This window comes from Phyllopteryx taeniolatus, chromosome 4 (genome assembly GCF_024500385.1).
Source record: "Phyllopteryx taeniolatus isolate TA_2022b chromosome 4, UOR_Ptae_1.2, whole genome shotgun sequence".
Classification (NCBI taxonomy): Eukaryota; Metazoa; Chordata; class Actinopteri; order Syngnathiformes; family Syngnathidae; genus Phyllopteryx; species Phyllopteryx taeniolatus.
The window spans coordinates 10,043,972-10,070,747 of record NC_084505.1 but is presented as its reverse complement, the minus strand read 5'-3'; the positions used below and the strand labels follow the sequence as shown (position 1 = coordinate 10,070,747).

At 40.4% G+C, this 26,776-nt stretch overlaps 1 protein-coding gene across 1 annotated transcript in view; it reads right to left on the bottom strand.

Annotated features, from left to right (window-relative positions):
• Window positions 1–26,573, bottom strand: part of LOC133476232 (zeta-sarcoglycan) — a 305,172-nt gene extending 278,599 nt beyond the window's left edge. The window contains exon 1 of the mRNA XM_061769346.1: window positions 25,973–26,573. Coding sequence (XP_061625330.1) covers window positions 25,973–26,011 — 39 coding nt within the window. The 5' untranslated portion in view covers window positions 26,012–26,573. The remainder of the gene's footprint in view (window positions 1–25,972) is intronic.
• Between the last annotated feature and the right edge of the window lie 203 nt (window positions 26,574–26,776).

The window sequence follows — 26,776 nt, the reverse complement described above, 5'->3', positions numbered from 1 at the left end:
GTATGTTCTAAATGTAAAAAAAAAAGTAGAAAATCAAAATAGGAATCAGAAGAAAGAAACTTTTTTTGTGGAGTTGCATAAAGGAGCTGTCCAGAGTTATTTTCCCTGTGGTATGTTAGTTGTGTGCTTAGTTCCTGCTTCTTGTCACTCAAACGATGAAAATAAATTCCTGAAGCTGCATTTTTATCCACATTCTCACCAAAATGTTATGGCTTTTTCTTTCTTTCAAAGTAAAATGGATGAATATGACTGTTTCCTATGCACTTTACAAAGATATAATTTAAAATAATAATTCACTGAAATTGTATTTCTACTACTAACAGTTTTTTTCCCTCTGCTTTTCACTACTGGATATGCACAACATTTTAACAACATAATGAAACTTTAATGTGTTTTTTTTCAGTTTGATTTGCACGCCTTTTATTGACTATAAACAGCTTTGTTTTTATGTATTTTAGCGTCTCTGTGGAGGCCGGGGCACCAATTCTGTTGGGATGTTGAAGGTGATGCGTGGCTTAAAATGTTTGGGAAAGGCTGCTCAATCTAAACATGTTTGCATGTAGGTGATAAGCAATAGCAGATTACCTTCAAGGTTATTTTTACCTCCTTTTTTCCAAACTCTGGTTTGGTGTGATGAAGAGAGAAATTGAAAGTGGCAGGAATAAAGGGTGTTGAATGTAGTAACAGTCAAGGTGGGAGTCTGGGAGACACATGACAGGACACTTACTGTGATGGATCTTTCCTTTGCTCTCACAGCCAATTCAAGCATCGTCTTAACTTCAGCCTTTCTGATGGACTAAGTTATCTACTATGTAAAGGAAATTTACCAGAACAGACTGTTGAATGAGATCCAATAAAGTCGGTGTCTTTCGACTTAGTGGAGTAGCGCGTGCCCCATTATCCAAGGTCATTCCTGTACACAACATTCTCTGTAACCGTAAACAAATGCGTGTTGATCACAAGGCTCTGCAAATTAGAACACCTTGTATGCGTGACCATGCAAGCTGCTCTATACAACCTCTCCACTTCCATGCCTCTAATAAAATGACAAAAAGAATACCAATGGTGATTCCTAGAATTTATTACTGTAATCCAAAAAAAAAAAAAAAAACTATTACCACAACATACTGTAAGCATTTAAATTACAAAAATAAATTCAAGATTTTTCATGGTAGGTTAATTGAAAAACTCTAAATTGCCAGTAGGTGTGACTGTGAGTGCGAATGGTTGTTTGTTTGTATGTGCCCTGCGATTGGCTGGCAAACAGTTCAGGTTGTACCCCGCCTCCTGCCCGATGATAGCTGGGATAGGCTCCAGCACGCCCGTGACCCTAGTAAGGAGAAGCAGCTCAGAAAATGGATGGATGGATGAAGTATTTTACAAATTGGAAACTGGTTTGTATGAAGGAATATTAGGGCCACTTTAAAATAAAAATTAAAAATATAGGCCAAGCTACCATGTAGTTAGCCTTCGGTTGCAATACGTTTTCTGGGTGGAGTTTGTCTTTGCAAGACATCTGGAAATGTTTGCTTCAAAGGAAAATGGCTCACTTTCTGTGTGATCTTCAGCATGTTTTTTTAGGTTGTATGTGCTGTCAGGTGTACAGTAGTGGATTTGATGAATAGGTGTGAAGGATTCCATGTCATTCAGTGCTGCTCACTGGTGGCCTCTAAAATACTGTATCTACACTTTAGCCAGAATAGATACGCTGAGAAATTTTGATGAGAGAAAGTTTGGTTTTAGTTGGCGGAATAATAATAATAATAACACGAAGAAGGAGAGATTCCGAGAGCGCCTCTAGGCTCTGCTTGTTAGTTAACGAATGCCTTTTCAGATGGGCGTGCCAACCAGTTTTTTTTGCTATATTTGAGGATAGACTTGTCTAATCTTCAAGTGACCGTGCTCCTGGTCTAATTTTTAGTAAAACTATTGCTATATGCTTGAGGCACCGCTGCTGATTTGCTGCGCAGACCCACCACCTGTTGATTTCGGAGAGGAGCCTGTGTTGTTAATGTCAAAACACGTGATTGGTGATTTATCGACTTCAAGCTATAACCGGCCTTGCAGAGTGGCAAAGACAATTAGTCGGTTCAACCCATTGTCGGTGTAGGAGTAGTAGTAGAATAAGCAATTTTACATGTATTTACAGTATTATTATTTAGAAATGTTTATTTATTTATTATTATTTATAGTGAAGGGTTTTCTTCACCAGTGAAATAATTCTTCAGCACGACGCTTCACAGTGCAGATGGACTATGACTCGAAGCATACTGCAAAAGAAGCCAAAGTTTTTAAAGGCAAAGAAGTGGAATGTTATGCAATGGCCAAGTCAGTCACCTGACCTGAAAGCAATTGAACATGCATTTCACTTGCCGAAGACAAAGCTGAAGGAAAAATGCCCCAACAACAAGCAGGAGCTGAAGACAGTTCCAGTAGAGGCCTGCCAATAGTATCATCAACATGGATGAAATCCAGCATCTGGTGATGTCTATGCGTTCCAGACCTCAGCCTGTATATTCGCTGCAAAGGATTTGCAACCAAGTATTAAAAAGTGAAAGTTTGATTTACTGTATGAATGTTAATGTGTTGCATTACTTTTAGTCCTTTAAAAAATGGGAGGCATATATACAAACTGTTGTAATTCCTACACCGTAAACCTGATTTTGATGTAAATACCCTCAAATCAAAGCTGAAAGTCTGAAGTTAAAGCACTTGATGATGATGATAGACAGACACGGCACGGTGGACGACTGGTTAGCACATCTGCCTCACAGTTCTGGGGACCGGGGTTCAAATCCCGGCCCTACCTGTATGGAGTTTGCATGTTCTCCCTGTGCCTATGTGACCGGTGATCTTCCGTGTTGTGTCGGTTTGAACAATGGTGTGACACCGGGACCTTTCTGGAGACGATCTTTTATTCTGACAGAATAAACAACAGCCGAACCTCCGTATAAATTCGACTGTCCACTTGAGCTCCTACACAAAGAAAATACAGATGACGACATCGGCAACCCGGAAGTCAGTTCGGCTTGTCACAGCATTAAGCCAGCGGTCTTCAACTGTTAAAAATACTATTTTTAAATGTAACTCCACTGACATGTACCCATTATTTGACAGGAAAAGACATAACAATAACATTGAGACTAAAGATGCATAATAAACCAAGAGAAACATTAGGATGGTTCAGGATTACCAACTGAATGAAATATGGTCACCCACCTCTCCCACAGGAAGATTGTACAAAAGGGCAGAGGCGGGGCCGCAGAAAACATTTATAGTGGGGAGCACAGAAGAATAAATTACAGGAAGAGGAGCACCGAGCTACATACACACAGTTTACACTGGATCGGAGGCATTTTCTTGTCAGGCAGTAACAGATTTTGTGTAATTATATATCAACTTCATTAAAGACACAGATTGACCCGATTACACCTGGGTGAGTCTTCCCCGGCACTCCGGTTTCCTCCCACATCCCCAAAAAATGCGTGGTAGGTTGATTGAAGACTGTAAATTCCCCTTTGGTGTGAATGTGAGTGCGAGTGGTTGTTTGTTTCTATGAGCCCTGCGATTGGCTGGCGACCGGTTCAGGGTCTACCCCGCCTCCCACCCAAAGGTAGCTGGGACAAAGGTAGAGGACTATCAAACCTTGCGTAGAAGGCAAACTTTGCCATCATTCACAGAGACACAGGCGAGACAAATGAAGCAACAGCAGGCATGAGGGCAAGATCAAGAGACTATTCCCATGAAAAAGAAACCGCATCATGCGTGCCACATCAAAACAAGTCTCTTTAATGTCTAAAAGAAAAGGGAATACGTTATTTTCCCTCTATGTAGTTTCAATTTCGTGAATAAAAGTTGCATGGGCTGTCTGTCGTCCTTTGTGGCATTGAAGCAAAGATGCAGGAACAAAGATGTGAGGAGTTGATTTGCTTTGAGCTTAAGATGAATGCTCCCAAACGTCAAGACTCAACCTCAACATTCAATACCTGCACTGATGTCACACCTGAAAGAACTTTTTATTTACAGTATGCAGTGGTTGCTGTGATTTGGGAAGCCAGGAACAAGTGATGCTGCTGTGACATTGATTGACAAAATGCTTGTCTTTTATTTGTTTATCTAGCCTTTGTTTTCTTTTGTGGAGAGCAAAGAGTTGAACGTTTTGCACGGTGGTGCATTTTGCGTGGTAGTTCTTATCTTCCTGTTTATGTAGCCTCACATTAAACATGGAGTTTGCAGTGTTACAACTCCTAGAAAAATTGGAATATTCACTTTCCTAATTGGGTAATGTCTGCAGTTAAAATAATAATAAATACCACTACATAACACAGCACAACTTAATTTATATTTAAAATAATAATAATAATAACTACCCAATCAAATTTAATTGGCCACTAGGTACACTCGCACACTCGGCTAATAATAACCTGTATCAAAAATATGACATTTAATCCTCAGTTTTGAGGGACAGTGTCAGAGGTATTCGTTTAGCAATGTCTTTATTAGGGTCCTTCTGTGGTAAATAAAACTAAAATTTAAAACAGCACTGAATAGAATTTACAGCCGCACTTTTAAACATATTGTTAAAGAACTCAAAATTGTGAATTGCTTTTTTTTAAGGCTTTAATACAGCTCTTGTATTAAATAAGATTGTGTACATGTAGGTAATGTTTCTGCCAGGAAGTATATTTCTAAGTATTTTTACTGTCTAAACAAATATAATGGATGATTAGTCATAGCTTAGACTTTTAAAAAATGTGTTGTATCATTATGCTAGATTTCTTTCTACATGTATGACTGATTTGGGATGCTTAATATTCATTTCATGGAATTTCAATCCAATTACAATGCCACATTCTAGTCATAAAAGATTGTGTGTCTGCTATCTTCAAATGGGAGAAACCATCAGCCTGTCCGAGTGGGAGAAGATGTGATCCCATATCGACTTTTGCGGACGCTTACATCTCAGCCACAAGCATGCTGTGTTCTCATTCACTCACTGTGGGCCAAGCTCCTACTCGCACGTTTGCTAGCCACTCACCCAAGAACCCCTGCATGACCTACTCCCATCAGTCACTGCTCCATCCCCTTAGCCTCAAATTGCAAAGTGCACTTATGTTTACCATGCCTGCTGCTGCTTTCAAAGAAAATACCACTACAGTACTTTAAATGGTGAGTATTCCCATCCCCTTGCCTTGTATATTCAAGCTGTCAGCTAATGTACCTATTCCCATTGAACAAATGCTGATGATATTTATGATTACATTACATGCTGCAAATTTAAGTAATACTGTCATCACAACCCAAATGACATCTACAAATAGATTGTATTGTGTTAATGGCATTGAGGAGGCCATCCAACTAGACACTAATTGCTGGTTTACTTGAACTGTCCGACTAAATGTTTTCAAATTCATTGCCCGTGGTATTAGCCTTTTTTGGATCAGGAGCATTTTTGTATTGCTAGAGTAGGGCTTTATTGCTGTAAGTGTCGCTGTGTTTTATTTTGCCAATTTGGAACTGTGCTGTCAGAGAATGGATCAGACTCTGGCCATCATAGACTCTCATTTTACATAATGTTTGAACATTCTTAACTTTCATACACGTGCAAAATTAGCTAACCACTGTTATTATTAAAGCACTATCTTAAAACATTAAATGACACGTGACAGAGGTAGAATGTACTTCTCACACCTCATTAACTGTCACATTATGGTGGTGGTTTTACTGTTCTAAATGTGAGTCCGCTAACCTTTCTTCTCTCAATGACCCTTGTTTAGTTTGGGCCTTCTTTTGCCACAACAAAGCCGATGAAAAAGTGAAACACATATGCACAGTCAATACTTTGAGCTCACTGATGTAAACTGTAGTGAAATGTTTATTTCAGTTAAATTGTAAGAGATCAGGTCGTAATCTGTTATGCTTATGTAGGCTCTTGCTGTACTCGATTGAGAATCCGTTGAGATTCCAAATTGTTGCTCTTGTGCTTTTTGTGCCATGCGCTCTCTTAACTCCTCTTAGGGCTTACTGCTGGTATTATTCGTGCTATTAATATCATTAAATGAGCAAACACTTTCCTCCAAACCAAGCCACTCTCTCTCCTCCACCAATTCCTACCCTATTTTTTTCTTTCTTAAACCAGTCAAGACAGCACCCCATTTAAATCAATTTCACAACGACAAAGTAATAATACGTGTTCTCTACTTTCATAATGCCCAAAAGGGCCACCACTCAAAAAGGCTTAACGTCAGGCCTTGCTTCGTTATTTGCTAGAAAAAATATTGTGCAGACATCATTTTGAAGAAGAAAACTTTAATGGTTGCCTTTTGTGTGGAATACTGCGTAGACGTCCATGAGTTTTCTGTTATTGGCAGTATTGTTGATTTTGTCCAGTTAATAGAGTAGTCGGATATTTGTGAAAATATTTTAATGAGATTGAAGAGTGCCTAAAGAGAATACTTGGGTTCCTGTAAGTAAAGAAGAATATCATCAGCATATAGATGGATTTTGTGTTCTGTCACTAGTGAACAGATACCTTTAATATTCACATTTTGACGTATAGCAGCAGCAAGAGGTTTGATAAATATTGAAAATAGCATTGGTGAGAGTGGACATCCTTGTCTGGTTCCTCTTTGTAATGTAAAACTTTGTGAAGTGATCCTATTTGTAGGTGACTGTCGCTTTCGGCGAATTGTATAATGTTGCTATCCAATGTATAATTGAATTTCCAAAGCCAAATTTGCGAAGTACTGCAAACAGGAAAGCCCAGTTAACTTTATCGAAACTTTCTCTGCGTCAAGTGACATGATAATTACGCTTAGATTTTTACGCTGTGACATGCTTATTAAATTCAACAGACCTCTGACATTATTTGTGGAACTTCTACCTTTAATGAAGCCTGTCTGGTCATAGTGGATTATCGACGGAAGTACCTTTTCAAGTCTCGCCTTTCGAGATGATCTTGATATCTACATTTATCAGTGATAAGGGCCGATAATTCGCCGGGAGAGTGGGGTCTTTACCTGGCTTTAGTGTGTTCATATGGCTACTAATTCTACCTTTATCCTTTATCTCATTGACTGTTCTGAAAAATAGCGGCGCTAGTATTGGCCAAAAATGTTTAATGAATTCAACAGGGATTCCGGGATTGCATATTTTTTAATGCTTTATGTAATTCTGTTATTCTGTGATGTTCTTCTGAACATCAAGGCTGTCTTTAATTTGTGTATTTAATTGAGGGATGTTTAGATCCTTAATAAAAGTTTCAATTTCTTTTTGATCTGGGTTGTTTGAATATGCGTATAAGTTGCTATAAAAATTTTAAAAAATGTCATTTATTTCTAGCGGTGACTGTGTACAGTGCCGTTTGAAACTTGAATGGCTGTAATTAATGACATTTCTTTATTGCGCTGAAGTTTGTTCGCAAGGAATTTTCCCGATTTATTATTGTACTCAAAGTTAGTGTACCTTAACTGTTGTTTTAGAAAATCTGTTATTTTTGATATGATAACATCTAACTGATGTTTTGCCTTTTGAAGTTGGTTTCTAAGTCACATTCTAAATATGCTATGTTACCGAAGCATAGACTATCAAATAGGGGAAAACGATTGCAATTTGTCGTCAGTGGAATAATGAAGGTATCTGCATTTAAACCAATGAGGGAACAGTCAGCATAGCCAACACTAATCAGTATGTAATATTTAATTGTTGTCACTTAAAAGTTTACATCGTCAGTCAATAGATTGGATATAGACTCTATCAAAACCAAACATTTAAGACCTGCAGCCTCTTCCATGGCTGAACAATCCACATTTGAAGCACCAGATTGCACACCTTCATCTCCTGCAAATGATTGCATGCCTACACATTGCCTGCCAGAGAAATGTTTCTAAAAATGCTATTTCAATGTTACCCAAATGGAAAATATCTTCCATGATCTTACACTTTTATTCTGACCTGTAACAAAAGTAACGGTTCCTATTATGCTTCATCTGTTTCAATAGTTGTGCATGATCCTGCTGCCAAGCAAATGGGTAATGGGCAGATGCAGACTGGCGTACGGGGAAACCCCTGTTTCCCCGGTAAGAAACAGGGGTGATCTACTCTCTGCACTGAGACTGCAGTGAGACTGTACAAATGGCCACAAAGTCATTTATTATTTAAGGTAAGTGACTTAAATATTTGGTAATTTTATATGAATTTGTAAATTAGTTTAATTTAGGTGATTTGTATGGCAATTGTCAAGTTCATGAGCGACCTTTCGCCACCGAAACTGCTGCAATTCTGAGTGTCAAAATAAGAGCGCAAACTTGAAGTGCTATGTTGGTTAATTGAACATTTCTGGTTTAACATTGTTTTGATAGATTTGCTTCGGAAAGTGTACTTACTGATCCTATGTTATGTATGCACTGTGCTTGGATTTTTGTAGGCTACTTTTTGTGCTTCTCTCTTAGAAAACCACACCCACACAACTAAACATATGCACGAAGAGAGAGGAATCGTATTCAAGGACATACTGAGGTAAAAGAGAAGAGGTCACAAATTTGAATTTGCAAATCTTATCGTGATTGCCCTGTGGAGGTTTAAGCTATTAAAATTGAGCACCTTGCGCATTTGTTTTGTTTCATGCTCATTTGCATAGTATTGTTATTGGAGCGGTTTTGGTTCACAGGCATGGGTGGGAACGTCACAGTGGCTGGAGAAACAAACGTTGAGATGCAATTGGCGGAAGATGTGTGTACAGGAATATAAACAAGTGGGTAGTGACACACAAGTAACAGTGCCCTGTTAACATTAGCCTTTACCTGCTATACCCGAGTGTGTTATTAAGTTTATTTGTTGTGCTCTTAATCACAAAACAGTGCCAAAGGGCTTCACAGGCCCGCAATTAGCAATGATTGATGATGATGTCGTGCAGCAATCGTTAAGTTAGACTCATAATAAATAATTATAATAAATAAAATACAAATATGCTGTCACGTGATGCCCCCTTAACATTTCTGCCTGCCCACTCAACTAAGCATGCCTAGAACCTGCCCTGTTTACATGTACAGTACCTTGTCTTTCGATGTGTACTCTTACCTTATAACTTCTGACTTGATTCTCCTGGATGTGTAGATGGTGGTAATTGCTATGACCCTTTTTCCTTGTTTATATTTTTATTTTAGATTTTTTTTTACAGGTAATTGATAACAGAATGAACTGATGAATTATGGTGCAAAACAACATCAAATGCAATTTTGTTTTCATCAGGTTAAATGAAACTGCCGACTAGCTGGCTCCCCACAGTGCGCATGAAGTGAGCCGCTCTGCCAACGACTCCCGGGTCACTTTCCCCCCAGTCCGCCCCTGGTAATGGGTGGAAAAAAACATACAATTTCAGATCATATCCCATATACTGTGCATCCAAATGCCCGATAAGAAATTATCCAATTTATTCTTGTCCTGATTTGCACTAAAGAAAGATAAAACAGTTAAGGTGCAAAATGGATTAGGAAACAGAGATTTAGGGTTTTGCAAAGAGATTGGGAGGTTAATAATGTGTTGGCTGATTACTTGCCTGCTATCCCCCCTTGCCTGCTAGATATCTGGGACGAGGAGACAAAGCTTTGAGCAGTTCTTTCAAAAAATGAAAAAATAGCACCAAATTGAGAGCACTGATTTGTCTCCAAACTGGGGCTAGTGTTATATTGTCAAACACAAATTTAGAGAATCCTGTAGTGTTACTGAGTCATAGATTATGCTTTTTGTCTTGCAAAATTAGACTGCTTTTACTCGCTTACTTGGAATGTATGAAGATGCAGTACTATCTTTCTATTTCATGACCCTGAAAACCAATCCATGGCACCCAGCTTGACAGGCTTTGATTGCTATTTCCTTCTCTCCTTGACATTCAGTGACTCATTTGGCTGATGATGAGCTCTCTGTTTTGTCCTTGAGTGAGCGAAAATCCAAGACAAAAAGTGTTTCTGCGCATATTTACTGTATATGCCTGCAAGTGTGTGGGTGCGTGCGTGCTTGTGTGGCATATGCCTTTAATACACGTGGCCCACCCTGGCCTGTAAAAGTGACAGGCACGAGGATTGTGCTGTCACAGCCGGAGAAGAGATAACTGACTTGTCAGTAGAGTGAAGGGCGGGACGATAGATACATGTCGATGCAATATGCTGCTGGTGACTTCATGTAAACATGCTGGACCATTCTGGTCACACGTATGGTGCACCTTTGGGGGAAGCGCTCATGTACAGTTAGATAAAGAGCAAATACTGCTACAAAAAAATTTCTGTAATGTCAGTTTCAAATATAAATGTGCATATCGTTTACTTTTTACACAAATTAAACAATGTTTAATAATAGAATTATACTTAACTCATTCACTGCCAGTCCTCCATGTTAACATTGATATTTGATTTCAATAGTCGTCAGGATAAGGATAAATGTAAACTGACTTGCATACAGAAAAACTAAGAAATATATCATACCTTTATTTTTCCATCGTAATTCTTGCTTTTCTAGGAGGACCAGTGTCCAATTTTCAGGCAAATCCCTTTTCTGAGACTTATAAAAAGTATGGATTTACTGTTTTTAAATTAATTGTTCTTTATTGAAAAACAAATGGCCATATGGAATGACAAACTAATGTAACTTAGGGGATATCTCAGCTAGTAGGCATTCTTGCTGCAATGCTTTTGAGTTACTCTTAATGCAGTCATTGGATGGTCTCCAATGTCGATAAAGATGGCATTACCACTTTTTTTGTATTTTTGTTTTGTGGACACACACTAAATAGAAAGGATTAAGACGAGGCAATTGCTAGTGGAACTAACTCAGAAATATTTGATTTATTTCGTGAAAACAAAGTACAAAGGTTCAATGGAAAATAGGCCTATTAAGGCATTTTCAGTTTGCAGTTACATCATTGTGATCGTCAATACATTTAAATCATTACAGTTAAATGCCACACTCCCCAAGAACCTAAGCACTGACATACAAGTTCATACTGACAAAAAGGTTTCCCAAAATAAAACTTTTGGGGATACAGTTAGAGTACACGTTTTATTTATTCGAAACACATATTGGGTCTTTGGCTAGTACAACTGAATAGTTTTCATTGTTGTAGTACTTCTAAATATTGATTCGTGATAGTTTTTTTAATATATATATAAGGACATCCAAGTGTTCCAGTGAGTCCATGCTGACTACATTTAGTATTTTGATGTTCAACTTAAGGAGCCCATTATCCATTCATTGATTTTCTGAGCCGCTTAGCCTCACAAGGGTCGCGGGAGTGCTGGAGCCTATCCCAGCTATCATCGGGCAGGAGGCGGGGTACACCCTGAACTGGTTGCCAGCCAATTGCAGGGCACACATAAACAAAAAACCATTCACACTCACATTCACACCTACAGGCAATTTAGAGTCTTCAATTAACCTACAATGCATGTTTTTTGTGGGGGATGTGGGAGGAAACCTGAGTGCCCGGAGAAAACCCACGCAGGCACGGGGAGAACATGCAAACTCCACACAGGCGGGGCTGGGGATTGAACCCCGGTCATCAGAACTGTAAGGCAGACGTTCTAACCAGTTGACGAACGTGCCGCCAGGAGCGCATTAAATAATGCTAATTAAACAAAAACTGCAGTCACATAATAATTGTTAGAGTAGCCTGGCCACATTTCTAACACTGGGGAACAATTTGAAAAAATAATTCTGTTGAGTTAGATTTTTATGCTGATTAAAACTAAAAGTGGCATGCTGATTCCAAAATTGCAGTCACCTTTTTTCTAGCACATCAAATTTACCGTCCAGATACCCTCCAGATAAGCAAAATTCCACTGATTAGCTGTAGTAAGGGTACATATAAAAAAAACAACCATTCGTACTCACATTCACACATACGGGCAACTTAGAGTCCTCAATCAACCTACCACACATGTTTTTGGGATGTGGGAGGAAACCGGAGTGCCCGGAGAAAACCCACGCTGCCACAGGGAGAACGTCCAAACTCCACAGGCGGGGCCGGGATTTGAACCCCAGTCCACAGAACTGTGCTAACCAGTCGCTCACCGTGCCGGCCCAGTGTAATCAACAGGGCTAAATTGCATATAGTAAAGTCAATGTAATTAACACAAAAAAAAATTAAACCTTGTAATGAAACAGCCAAAGTATATAGGAGAACACTGAATAATGAAATGAACAGAATACTTTTTTTCCCCACAGTTACTTAGCTTTCTTTGCATCTTTCACACTGGCCATCTTAGCTGGCATTTTCCTGACCTTTCCCCTGGCCGTGTCATCTGTGTAAGGTACTGATATGGGATGTGGGGGTTAACGTTAGTTTATCAGTTTATCAGTTTATTTTTGAAAGGGGACAATGCAATTTCATAAAACACATGAAGTACACATGGTTAAAAAAGCCAGAATTAGCCAGAAGGCTATTTTTCATCTGTAGTCCCCTGGCCATGATGTAAAAAAGCAGTAAAATACATCTACAAGCCAATATAATACAGGATAACTGAGTGTGAGAACATCCCAGCCTCACTGTTCACGCCCCTTTGTGTTGAAAGCAATTGGTGATGTCACTCTGACGTTGCCATGGATCCAATTATGTTAGTGGTGTACAAGGCATTGGCTGTGTGAATGTGCCCTTCAGACAAGAGATGTCTCGCTTTGGCGAGTTGTTCCTGAAAGGGAAGAACTGCTCTACTGTTTCGCCTCTGATGTGCCACTTTACGGGATAGGCAGTGTGAAACTAGCTACAATTACTCAGTCAAATATTATAAATTATCGACCTAGCTATGGTAAGAGCAGAGTGGGAATTTTGGTAGAGGACGGAATGACAGTCTTTGAGGAACAATATTTACTGTTTCAATGTCATTTCAACAATCCGTCAGTATGATAGCTACCTTGCTGCATCGAGATGACAAATTAAACAGTATCAAGAGAGAAATTGTCTTCAGGTAATAAAGTCCGCCACCTGCTTGATCTGACGATTGAGAAGGAAGGTAGAGAAAATGGTACGATAAGCACTTTAATTGCGCTTAATTTCAACATACACCATAGATAAAGATACTGGGACACCCACTGCTTGTTATGATAGTGTATACACATTTTTTACAGGGATTGTCTAATCCTCCATACGGGATAAATGAGATGAGATCAATCTTATTAGCGTAATTCAAGCCGTGTCACAGAAAAAAAAAAAAAAAAAAAAAAACTGAATTACACTATAGCTGTTATGGCTTAAAGATCAAATAAACAGTCTGCAGCCAGGCTTTATGTATAAGCTACTCACGGAGTGTTGAAGTGTTAATGATTGAAGTAGAGGTGATTTATGCAGTGTGAATGTTGGATAGCGCTGCCAGTGATACACATACTGTAGCATCAAGGCTTAAACACTGTGATATGAGGGAGAGCTAATTTGCCACATGCATCAATGAAATCACCTGGAGCATGTCCAAAATCCAACTCAACGGGTTTGGGAAATGATGGCAATTGCACACAATGTCAACGTGATCAACCGCGGCTTTACATCAGGGCCAGGTGGAGTTGTTGAGTTTTTAAACATGGTGTGTTTTCTCAACAGCTACAAATATTTGGATCTGAATAATGTCATTCACCGGACACACAACCTATCTACTTTTTATGACCCAAAACAATTTTATATTGTAAACATATTCCAGGATTTTACTGACTTAAAAAAGAATCAAACTCACATTTTAAATGTAACTGAGATTTTGTTACTTCAAATGGCATGTGCTCCATCACTGTTCTGTGATTACACTTTCTTGTGCAATCTGACTGCACGCTCATTGGCTTTTCAGTCACTGGTTGTGTAGTCGTGGGACAGTCTTAAGAACGTCATACATTTTTGGAAAAGCAGGCATCTCATTTTTGTCCAAAATAAAAAGTAAAGTAACATATAATATTATGTAGGCAAACTACCATTCACGGTCACATTTATTTTCACAATTTACACAATTTAGAGTGTAAACCTCCAATGCTTGTTTCTGAAAAGTAGGAGGAAACCAGAGTACCTGGGTGGTTGGGGGAGGGGGGGGGGGGGCACGCATACACGGGGAGAACATGCGAATTCCACACAGGAATGTTGGAGCCCAGATTTGAACCCACGGTGAGGCGGATGTGCTAACCAATCGTGTACCATACCCTGCCCTGATTGGATATCCAATAAATTAAAATGTATCATAATAATAATAACAACAGGAAGTATATCAAACTCCCCCCCCTTGCACAGCAATACTGTTCTGGCATAAAAAGGCACACAGATCTACCATTCTGCATGACCAAGCAGCCGAACAGCAGCAATGCAGCAAGGGAGTCTAAAAATTGCATTTTTTTCTCTTTTTCTTTTCTTTTTTTGGGTCATCTCAGTGTGTGGACTGGATCATTAGAAGTCACTTGCTTGAATTAGGACTACAACAATGATACATGTGGCACCAACGTGTTTTTCTACCTTATAAAACTATGTGTCAAGGTTTATTTGTTTCCCCCCACTAGATCATTTTAGCATAGGTGATATCCTAGAGGACTAGATGTGTAAATGTGTGTTTTACGTGTAATTATTATAGCTGAAGCATGATGTGGACTGTGGAGTTCCCTCTTAGCCCATTGTTTCCGCCATCATGTTTGCTTTTTACAGCCTGTTCTCCTTCACATCCCCAGCTCACTGATAATATAATCAATTGTACAATATGGGTGGCACAGTGGACGACTGGTTAGCACATCTGCTTCACAGTTCTGAGGGCCCGGGTTCAAATCCGGCCACGCCTGTGTGGAGTTTGCATGTTCTCCCCGTGCCTGCGTGGGATTTTTCCAGACACAAAACATGCATGGTAGGTTAATTGAAGACTCCAAATTGGTCGTAGGTGTGAATGTGAGTGTGAATGGTTGCTTGTATATATGTGTCCTGCTATTGGCTGGCAACTAGTTCTCACAAACAGTTAGCTGGGATAGGCTCCAGCATACCCACGAGCCTAGTGAGGATAAGCAGTCTAGAAAATGGATGGAAGGATGTACTGTAAGGATATTGCTTGTCTTGGTCAAACATCTCAGAGAACGTTTTCTTTTTAACCCACTCAGTGGTCTTGTGTTAGGTTAGTAAAATAGCATACCTAAAGCAGTGTTTTGTTCAAACTGGACACATTTTCAACAATCAACTTGATAAAATCAAAATAAAAAATAAAGATTGTCACGTAGTAGTAGTATTACTGGCACAGCGGACAATGCTATCACATAAATTTAGCATAATACTATTTGCTGTAAAACTTTGGATCCGTACTTGGGGTACTTTTTTAAAAAGGTAATTCGATTTGCCCTTATCAGCCCATAGCTCATTACCCTTTGCTTTGACTGTGTATTGGATGTGATATTAATAATGGTAATAGATGGCATGTAGGTTCGTGGCCTCTACAAGCTTTTCTTTAAGTACAAATCTGCACCTGTTGCCCAAAGTAGACTTACTGCACACGTCTGGTTCCAATATTCATGTTTCCATGTCTTTTCCTGGTTAATTATCAAAAACGAACTTGAATATAGTTGTTTTGTTTTTAAAGGAATCAGAATGCTTTGGTGCAAACAAACTATTGTAACAGTCTGAACAGTCTGAACTATCTGATGTCAGATTATCCATCAATCCACTATTAACAATAAAATAACATCTGGATGTATTAACGCACTATATGAACGTCTTATAATTGCATTTATTAGTCAGGGTTTGGATGTGGATCCCTTATTCTCCCTTTAATTTGTGTCTGACTTTGTGGGAACAGTTTTTCTGCTCCCAGGGCACAAAACAAGCAAGCTCAATCATCAAACACATTTGGGATGAACTAGAACAGAAATAGTGAGCCAGGTCCTCTCTCGCATTCTCAAGGTAACCAGTGTAAGCCAACCCAGTTCACTGACTATAAGACTGTTAACACTTCGCCAGCACATACATTTAATATACTAAGATAAAAGTACATTATGTTCAGTAAATAGAGGAGTAAGCACTGCTTAGAAATGTGTGAGGATAGTATTCCTCCACAAGGTATTTTTAGATGGAAGTGTTCTCCTGCAGGAATTGGTGTGTGTTGGTGGAGTTGCAGTGTGTAACTATTATAGCTGTGGAGAGAGGTGGACCCTGTAGCCCGCCCTTGGACCAAGTTCAACGCCATCATATTTGCTCTCAGGTTGGAAAGCGCAGTCGTTCTCCAGCCAATTCAGTGTCACTTCCACAGGAGTCCTTCACTTGGAAAAGCACTACAATGATAAATCTCTTCTCTTCTGTACATTTCATATCCCAATGAAAATTTCAGTTTGAAGAAAGAAACTAATGGCTAGTTGTGTTAATCCTTTTATAGGACACAACATACCCGCAAACAATAACGCATGCATACTTGGTTGAAATTATGTTTATATGCCAGTCATTTAAATTATTTATGTGGAAATTTAAAGACCTTTAAATAGCCACAATGAAATAAAGAAAGATAGTTGTGCTTGAGTCTCATCAATACAGAAGCATATATAGTATATAGTGCATATTTAGCAGACGTTAGCTTTATTATGAATTTTATGTTAATCTCAGTATTTCAGTAGCATGCAGCCTCTTCACCCAAAAATGAAAAAAAAAAAAACTTTTACACTGCAGGAAGTTGTGCAACAAAGTTCCACTTGAGGTTACACCAGTTTTTGTTATTTTGTTTTAACAAAGAGTTTGATTCCCCCTCATTGTTCTGCAACTCCTACAGAAGTGCCCTTGGAAAAATCACTGAACCTCTAATTGCTCCGTTTTAGACGCTCAGTGCCCAGAAACGCATGACTGAACGAGCCTCGGGTGGCTACTGAATGCGGGAGAGAAACCTCAACGGGTAAACAGCCACCATGCGAATGTTGATTCTCTCTGGCTGTGGTTTAAAAGATGATATCTTTTCATAGCCAATTTAATGGGTAACTGACCATCATTTGGATTTTCTGAAACTTTACTTGGCAAGTTGGAAATATTTTAACTAACAGCTATAAACAAAACCCTCTGGAAGGTCTGGGGGATTAATGGGCACAGTTTCAAACCGAAAATGAATTTTAAAAGAAATTGTGTCTGTTTGTTTATTAAGTTTGACTTTTGTTTAAATCCTAAAAATGAAAATATTTGGAAATAGGCATCAAAGTGAACATCTTTTTAGACAATGTGTTTAGGCTTGGCATTTGAAGATAAATCACCACTAAAAAACAACAATGGAGAACCACAACTGTTTTTGCACTTGTGTTTTTATGCTTCCTAAACAAAGTCTACATTTTATTGCAGTCATGTGTCCAGTGGAGTTGCAACTACTTTTTTTTTAAACAATGCTATTGTATGTATGTCGCATTTTTCAGAAACTCACATGTAAACATCTAGTTTTAGATGTTTATACATTAGTTTTTAAAGTGTGAATCAACCAAGCAAGAACATTTAGGGCCTAATAGCGAGTGGTAAATTGCGCATGCTGTTGATGGGCATTGGGATCTGATTTATTGAGATTAGCCTTTTAAAAGGACCCCAAATTCTGTAATAGGTCCTAATTTGCATGTTGACTCACTCTAACAGATCGCACACGCTAATTTCAACAGGTGTAAAAGTGTTGGAGACCAATGTATTAAATATAATAAGTGTTAGTGGAAGAGGCTAACAAACATACTACTTAAATTCACCCCATTTAGCGTTTTTTTGTGTACCTTGCTTTCGTGTGGACTGTGTGTGTGTGATTTATTTTGTTACTGTCGCTGCTGATCTTTTCCTTCTGGCACTCCAGGCACAGCGAGCAGTTGGTTGTCCATCACGCCTTTACTTGTTTGTTGTTGATGTTTACCACCCTATGTCTCTAACCAGGGGCAAGTCGAGGTAGAGTACCTACGAGACCATTTGGTGGAGGACCCAAAAAAGGGCTAGCCTCACCACTAAATATAATAATAATATAAATCAGATGCAAATGCCCCATCAAAAAAATGCATATGAACATGTCCTATCGTGGCATAAGATACTTCACAGAGACGTTTCATATCGTATCATATACACTATTCAATTAGCTAGCGATCGCTCCAAGTGCCTAATTAGCATATTAGCTAATAGCTACGCAGTATGCACCATTATAAGCACCTGCCCAGTCAGTGTCGACACATAACACAGAGAAATTCAGGAGGAGGCATTGAAGCATCGCTGTGTGGGCAACTGTCATTTCATAGATTGTGTCAGGGTTGTAAATCAAGCATTACCTGGGCATTAGCATTAACACAGCTGGAAATGTGCGTCGCGGTTTTGACCACAGATACGTAGATATGTAATACATTTTGAGGACAAATTCATAGGGTGGTGTACGGCAAGTTGAGCCCACCCAAAATAGGGCTGGCCTCGCCACTGTCTCTAACCCGTATTAGTATTATGCAATACCTGGAAAACCGCTCTGGGAGAGGCCAACATGACAGCACCAATAGTCACAGTGCACTGAATTGACTCATAAATTCAACTGTTTGCCTATACTCCTCCCACAATGTGCGAAATGAACTGTGCTGCAATTTTTCGCATTTGGCAGATTTAATGTGGTCAGTCAGTAGATCAGCTTCCCCATCAAGTTTGCATGCACAAACCTTCAGTAAATTCGGCCTTTAGTTTCCTGCTACGACGAAATGAAAGAATGGTATGTATCAATACAGCTATTTAAGAGCTGTTTAAAGACTAAACCTGAACTTGTAAGCGCAAAATTAAACTATTTGTTTTTTCAGATACAACTTGATCGCAATGTTCGAAATTCATTCCGCCTTTATTCTAATGCATCTACTTCATTGCCCAGCTATTTCTAACAATCAATAGCACTTAAACCTCCCAAATTGATAATGAAACCTGAACTGATTTACAATCAGAGACACTTTAATCACAATCACAGACACACACACACAAAAGAAATCCTTAATATTATATATTGCATCTAAAGTGGTATAATCCCAATGTCCCCAAAATTGTCCTTGTTCATATCCTGTGATTGCGGGCGCGCACACACACACACACACACGCACACACACACTCACACACAGAACCTGAAAATTATTTATTTTGCGGGGAAATAAAGGTAGCGAGACGGTGAACGACCGGTTAGCACATCTGCCACACAGTTCTGAGGACCGGGGTTCAAATCCGGCCTCGCCTGTGTGGAGTTTGTATGTTCTCCCCGTGCCGGAGTCGGTTTTCTCCGGGTACTCCGGTTTCCTCCCACATCCCGAAAACATGCATGGTAGGTTAATTGAAGACTCTAAATTGCCCGTAGGTGTGAATGTGAGTTTGGATGTTTTTTTGTTTCGATGTGCCCTGCGATTGGCTGGCAACCAGTTCAGGGTGTACCCCGCCTCTCGCTTAGAGTCGGCTGGGATAAGCTCCAGCACGCGACCCTAGTGAGGATAAGCGGTACGGAAAATGGATGGATGGAAATAAAGGTCTTTTCAGTAGTGTAATGATACACATGCTCTTCCCTCTAAAAATAGCTCAGTGGAGAAGACAGCAGATGCATTCAATGGTGCCAAGGATCTGATATACTAGCTCTCGAAAACACCTTGCAGAAGGACAGATGGATGGACAGGTGGAAGTGGACAAAACAAATATGTTTATTCAGCAGGCAGGGTGATGCACTCATACTGGTGTTGGTTGAAATTTGATTGGTGGACACCCAGAAATGTTCCTTGTGAATACGAAATCTTTCATTCGGCCAAGGGAGGTGTGCCATTACCATAAGAACAACTTAGTTATGACCTCTGACAAGAGGGTGGGAATTTCACTTGTGTAAATTTGTTTTTGTTACTCAGGGCATCCTAACTGATTTTGGTTGAGGGAGTTAACATGGCCTGTCTAACATGGTCTCTTAAACAGAATTTTTGAATGGGTGCCTATTTGTATAATACTACACTAAACCTAGCTTGCAATAAACTTCAGCACCACCACATCTAGAAATAGCCTTTAAAAAGACCTTAAGGTACAATAGCTTACAAGTAAAAACAATCTGATAAACCTTTAAATGCAATTCATAGCTGGTCAGATATATCTATTTTCCACTGCATGGTATCTCATCATCTTGATACAGCTATAGACTCAAGATTGACACTTAAAACAAACAATAGCTCTTATTCTGCAATCAAAAAGCAACAACAGCCTGTGTTGCAATAAATACAAGAAAACAATTATTTTGATAAAAAAGAATGTACGATGCTTGTCATTTTCAGATACAGTATGTTACCATGTCCACTTAAAATCATCAAGTGCAAGTTACAGCATCAGGAGAAACAAAGACAATCAATATACGATATGAAATACAATACACCCAACAATTCCTCAGGTCAAGTTGATGGACTAACATTTAAGTTTTTTTTTTATCAGAATGTCAATTTTCATCTTTGGACTGTGCAACCAGTGTACCGGATCAAAGTCAATATCTTCTCAAAAACGTGATCACATAAAAAGCTGCCTGAAATGTCAAACCCCAGGGAATGGCATCAATTTGCTGATTGTATTATTTGTTGGGTACCAGCAACAGCAAGCAGTAAAAATAAAATGAACATTTCCCCCCACAATTATTGACTATGTTACAGTCCCATATGAAATGTGTCACTGTAACATTAGACCAAAGTCACAATCCCATGTGTTTGTATGCTGTACATTATTTGTTGAAGCTGGAAGATGTTGACTTGTTATTGCTGGAAAATGATTTTATTATGTTGCTCAAATTTCAAAGCTCCTTTGAATACATGGATGCATGATGAACAGTATTGGAAAAAACATTTTGCTATAGTTTTATTTTTACTCAACATTCATTTCATTGACATTAGTGAAATATATTATTCACCCCCGCTCACTCACTCACAGAAATATACTGTATAGTATTTACACTGTAAATGCTATCTACTATATTTGTATACTGTATATTATACAATACAGTATTGTCCTTTCGTTACATACATCAACAGTCGAATGACATCCAATACAAAAGCTGTGTAAAAAAGAAATTCTGCCTTTACAAAGATGGGAATAGTCAATTTTGATAGTGTTCATACATCCATTTTTTAATAGCGCATGGCCTCATTAGGGTCGTGGGAGAGCGGAGCTGAAGCCAATCCCAGCCCCATCCATCCATCCATTTTCTGAGCCGCTTCTCCTCACTAGGGTCGCGGGTGTGCTGGAGCCTATCCCAGCTATCGTCGGGCAGGAGGCGGGGTACACCCTGAACTGGTTGCCAGCCAATCGCAGGGCACATACAAACAAACAACCATTCGCACTCACAGTCACACCAATGGGAAATTTTGAATCTTCAGTCAACCTACCATGCATGTTTTTGGGATGTGGGAGGAAACCGGAGTGCCCGGAGAAAACCCACGCAGGCACGGGCAGAACATGCAAACTCCACACAGGCGGGGCCGGGCATTGCTCCTCAGAACTGTGAGGCAGTCTAACCAGTCGCCCACCGTGCCGCCAATCCCAGCCCCATAAGAGGCTTTTCCACCAATCAGTTCCTGGTAGCAAAAGGTTCATGTGGCTCATGTGGTTTATGTTTCCATCGCACTAATTAGTTCAGGAGAGTAGTTTAAGCAAATGTTGCTCATTACTGACACTTATTGGATCTAACAAAATTTGGTATTTCAAGCTTTCAATGTCTTATTTTATGTCATAATCTAAATTTGAAATATTTTTAATACCTTTAAAACCTAACCCTTTATCCTGGTGAGGCTATTGAGAACTGATTTGCATTTGCATTTGTAATGCCAACCTAGCTGCATACAATCTTTGAGTTAAGGAGTTTTATTATATAAAAGTAAATTTCAATAATTTCAAATATATTTATTTTATTTTATTGAAATGACATACCTAAATAGATTGCACAACAGAAGCTTGCAGATGACTATAGATGTGATTTATCAGCTGGAAAATGTGACATGAACCTGAATTTTTACACAGTTCCACTACAAATTTGAGAACAATAAATCACATCTATAGTCATCTGCCGGCTTCTACATTTATTTATATATTTATTTATTCTAAAAGAAGTCACTGATGGTGTAGTGGTACACTCGCCTGACTTTGGTACAGGCAGCGTGGGTTCAGTTCCCACTCAGTGACGGTGTGAATGTGAGTGCGAATGGTTGTCCGTGTCTATATGTGCCCTGCGACTGACTGGCGACCAGTTCAGGGTGTAGTCCGCCTTTCGCTGTCAGCTGGGATAGGCTCCCGTGACCCTAACCAGGATAAGCGGTGTTGAAAATGGATGGATTCTAAAAGACAAGTTTTTCTTGTCATGAACGGAACAGAGGATAGGATAGAATGCTGTTTTCCATTCATTCTCACTTATCCTGATTAGATGATATGCATTTCTTAAGTCTAGTTTGGTGAAAACATTAGCTCCCTCCAGGAACTCAAAGGTGGTGGAGATGAGAGGAAGAGGGTACCTGTTTTTCACAGTTATGTCGTTGAGACCCCGGTAAGCAATACAGGGTCGCAGAGTATTGTCCTTCTTGTCCACAAAGAAAAATCCTGCTCCCGCAGGGGATGAAGATGGGCGAATAATCCCGGCTGCCAATGATTCATCCACATACTCCTTCATAGCCTTGTGTTCCGGCACTGAAAGAGAGAACAACCTCCCCTGTGGAGGTGTGGTTCCAGGCAGCAAGTCAATGGCACCATCATAAGGTCTGTGGGGTGGAAGGGATTTGACCTTGGACTTGGAAAAAACGTCTTTAATGTCCTGGTAACAGGTGGGCACTTGAGATAAATCAGGATCCCCAGATGGGATTTGTGGATTGTCATTTGAAACAGCTCTGAACATCACATGGAGGCTTGATACAGTTCTGGGCACAATTGCTGCCCCATGACATAACATGCCCAGAGGGTCAGTCAATGTGGGGGTTATGTAATTTCAACCATGGGTTCCCTAAAATAAGGTCATGATTGATGGCGTCAAAAACATGAAAACTAATGGGTTCCGAGTGAGAATCAGAAAATTTCAATGTGAGTGTTTGGGTGCGGTGAGTGATCTTGCCCATAAAACTGCCGTCTGCAGCATAGGTGTTGCGGTGGCATTTTATTTGAAAGGTTCTAAGGTGCATCCGTCTAACGAGGAGGGAGCTGAGTAAGTTTGCGTCAGAACCAGAGTCACTTAATACAGGTGTATGAATTTCTTGATCAGGAGAGCATAGTGTCACTTTAGGAAGAACCTGAGTAGGGTCTTCCTTTCATGAAATTTAGACTCACCGCTCCCGTGCCCTTGTTACCGGCACCGGCAACTTTGACGTGACAGTTGCTCAGGGAATGACTCAACTGCCCGCAGTAGAAGCACCGCCCTTCTCGGCATTGACGTTCCTCAGGGAAGAGATGGAACCTGCCCAGTTGCATGGGTTCATCCGTGGTGACGCTAGCCAGTGGATTGAGACAGGGGATCTGCCTTGGTTTGGTTGGTCACCGAGGCTCGTCCTCCAAGTGCGCGGTGATGCAGCCCTCCGCCGATCTCCATCCAGCTCGTGATCCAAAAGCCTTTTGTCGATATTTACGGCGAGAGCGATGAGAGTGTCCAAGTCGGTCGGCAGGTCTAGCGGGACCAAATGATCCTTGACGGCGGGGGATAGTCCTTGAAAAAAATGCATCGAGCAGTGCCCTATTATTCCACTGACTCTCAGCTGCTAGAATGCGAAACTCAATCGCGTAATCTGAAACCCTGCGCTTGCCTTGGTGTAAGGTGACAAGGGAGCGAGCTGCTTCATGATCTGGTGTGGAAAACTGAAATATTTGCTCCATAGTCTTTACGAAAAAAGCCCACAAATGACACGCGGCTGAATTGCGGCTTCATTCAGCAGTAGCCCACGCCTCCGCACGACCAGTCTGGTGGGAAATGACGAAAGCGATTTTTGCTCGCTCGGTGGGGAAGGCAGCTGTCTGCAGCTCAAAGTGGAGTTCGCACTGAGTGATGAATGGCTTAATATTCCCAGAATCTCAAGAGAACCTCTCCGGTCGAGAGAGCTGTGGGCAGACAGCAGCGGAGGTGGCAGGTGGTAGCATGGTAACTGCTTCACATGGAAACGTTGGTACCATGGCGGTACCGGTTTTGTGCCAACTGGTTCCTTCTGAATCATTTTTAAGAAGAACTTCAAACTGTGAGGCCACCTGTCTCATCATATTGTCCTGATGCTCTGACAGTCCCTCTAGATGAAGGTGGAGGGCAGCAAGCTGCTCATCCTGCTTCGAGAGGAGTTGACCCTGCGCTTGAAGGACTTTGCGCACCGGGCCCGAGTCTGCTGGGTCCATGTTATGGCCAGCTCATTCTGTCATGAACGGAACAGAGGATAGGACCCAAAAATGCACGACTCCAAAACAAATGGACAGTTTCAAAAAGAGAGTTTTAATATACCGGCAGAGGTCGGTACAGAGGGAGGCAATCCAAAAAAGGCAACCATATCCAAAAACGTGAGGCAAAAAGGCGAGGTCGATAATCGGAGCAGGGTCTAGTCTTACTGTGAGTCTTTGACGTGGAAACAAGGAATGCTGCAACGCGACGACAAGGTACAACGAACTGGCTACTAGAAAGAATGAGACACGAGGTTAAATGCAAGGGGTAATTACGGTGAACGAGGCACAGGTGGTGAAGATGCTCTCAGGAGCAGGTGTGTACGAGACAGGGGGAAGACAACAACCGGAACACACGCCCCGTGACAGTCTCGGCATTCAGACAATTAAATTTTTTCTCCAGCTTGAGAGAATATCTGCTCATATGCTTTTAGGGACCTTTTATTCACAATATGCTATGATGTAATGTAATATTTAATTTGTTACTATATCACATTGTGCAGTTTGTATATATTTTTGCTTCTATTTTGCTTTGTTTTACTCTGCTGTCTGCAGCCACGTTGGCATTGCAAATACCTTACCTGGATAAGGTTTGATAAAAAAAAATACAAATTATATATGACTTTATTGACAGCTTTTAGTCCGTTTTTAAATACAACACTGTGAAGTATTCGGTATCTTTAAATGTGTTTTTATGCATGCTTTTGGGACTACATAGAGAAAATGCATGGAAGCACAGGGAAAACAGGCAAACTCCAGAGAGGGATTAATTTACCAAAAATATTTATTATCATAGTTTCCAGTGGTGTGGAACTGCACTGGATCAGACTTAAAATCTGACTTAAAGACTCAAACAAAATATTGGGTACAGATTTCATAATAATGCAGTGCAGTTCAACATCACAACAACTACAATAATAAACTGACGATTATTATTATTGTAAAGGCAGACATTTTTGTATTGATCTCATTAGATTGCGCAGGTGTGCCTAATGATATCTCCGTAGGGTCACCATAATGTTTATACAGTGTATAAATATAGCTAACGTATATATTTCTGGTCAGAAGTACCAACAACATCACACCCACTCCACCAGCAAGTAATATCTTTCAAGTGGGTGTTGTGCACTACACTTGAAAATGATCACGAACTGCTGGTATCACAACGCAAGAGTGGGGAAAGAGAAAGAAACAGCGATGGGATGGATTTTTCCCATCTCCGCTCTCTCTTAAGAATTCTTGCACATACCCTCAGAGAATTCCGTCCCCTTATTCAGGCATCCCACCGACGCACACAGCAGCTCTGTGCAAGCCAAGCATTATTGAAATTCTCCCCACGCACTGAATTGACGTACCACGACTGCAATTCGTTGAATGCCCTAACCAGAGCGCGATGAGCGGTGTTTTGGAGAACCACACCAGCACACACTTTTTCTTTTCCTTTCTTTTTTTGTTGTTGTTTTTTTGTTTTTTTAATATTGCGCTAAAAAAAATCAAGAAGTGTAACATGAATCTAATATCAGCATCTCACACAACTGCTCCCCCGTAAATCCATTCACCCAACAGCCAAGCTCGATGAATCCTAACTCTGTCCCCGGGGCGAGCGCATATGCACCCGGCTGAGCGTCTTACCTTGAGCGCTTCTATATCCAAAGATGCTGAGCGTTCCATGAGGAGGTTGAATCGGGCTAGTGCCACTCTGGAACCAGCATAGAAGTCCCGTGCGATGACCAAATCAAGGAAACTGTATATAGGACTATAAATTGAATTGGAGAAAAGTTCGGATGTTCTTTAGAGTCCCAAACTCTGCTGCAACATCTCCTGGATCGCCATCATTAGATCGCAGCAATGGAGTCTCAGTGGAGTTGCATTTCCTGGGTGGACGTGTTGCTAAAATCTGGACTCGTAACACAGCCAAAGTGGTTTTCTCGGCGTGCAGAGGATGCACACTTATTGCCCCTCTTGGTCTCAGTTACATTTGAGTAAGAAATCCCCCTCTGTTGGAATGAAGGCTGGATCTCCAGTGACCGGTTGCGGTGCAGTCTAGTGAATGCCGTTACATCCTTGTGTGCCCGTGCAGCAGTTGAAGAGCCCGGAGAGCAGATGATGTTGAGTCTTTAGCGACCATGCGGCAACCCGCCAGAGATAGCAGCTCTCCCAAAAAGAAGAGGAAAGAGAACAGAATGTGTGGGAGCAAGAGAGAGAGAGAGAGCGGGGAGTGAAGAGGGCGAGAGAGGAGGGGATGGGAGGGGTGTGCGCTCACGAGAAGACGCGAGGAGAACCGCAAGAGTTGACACACAACAGGAGTGATGGACACAAACTGGGTAAGACGCCCCCTTAAGAACAACAATGTCGATTTTCTTTAAAAATATAAATAATTTCAATATCAACATAATGTACAGACAAGAAGTATGCTTCAGTAAAAAATATTTAGAG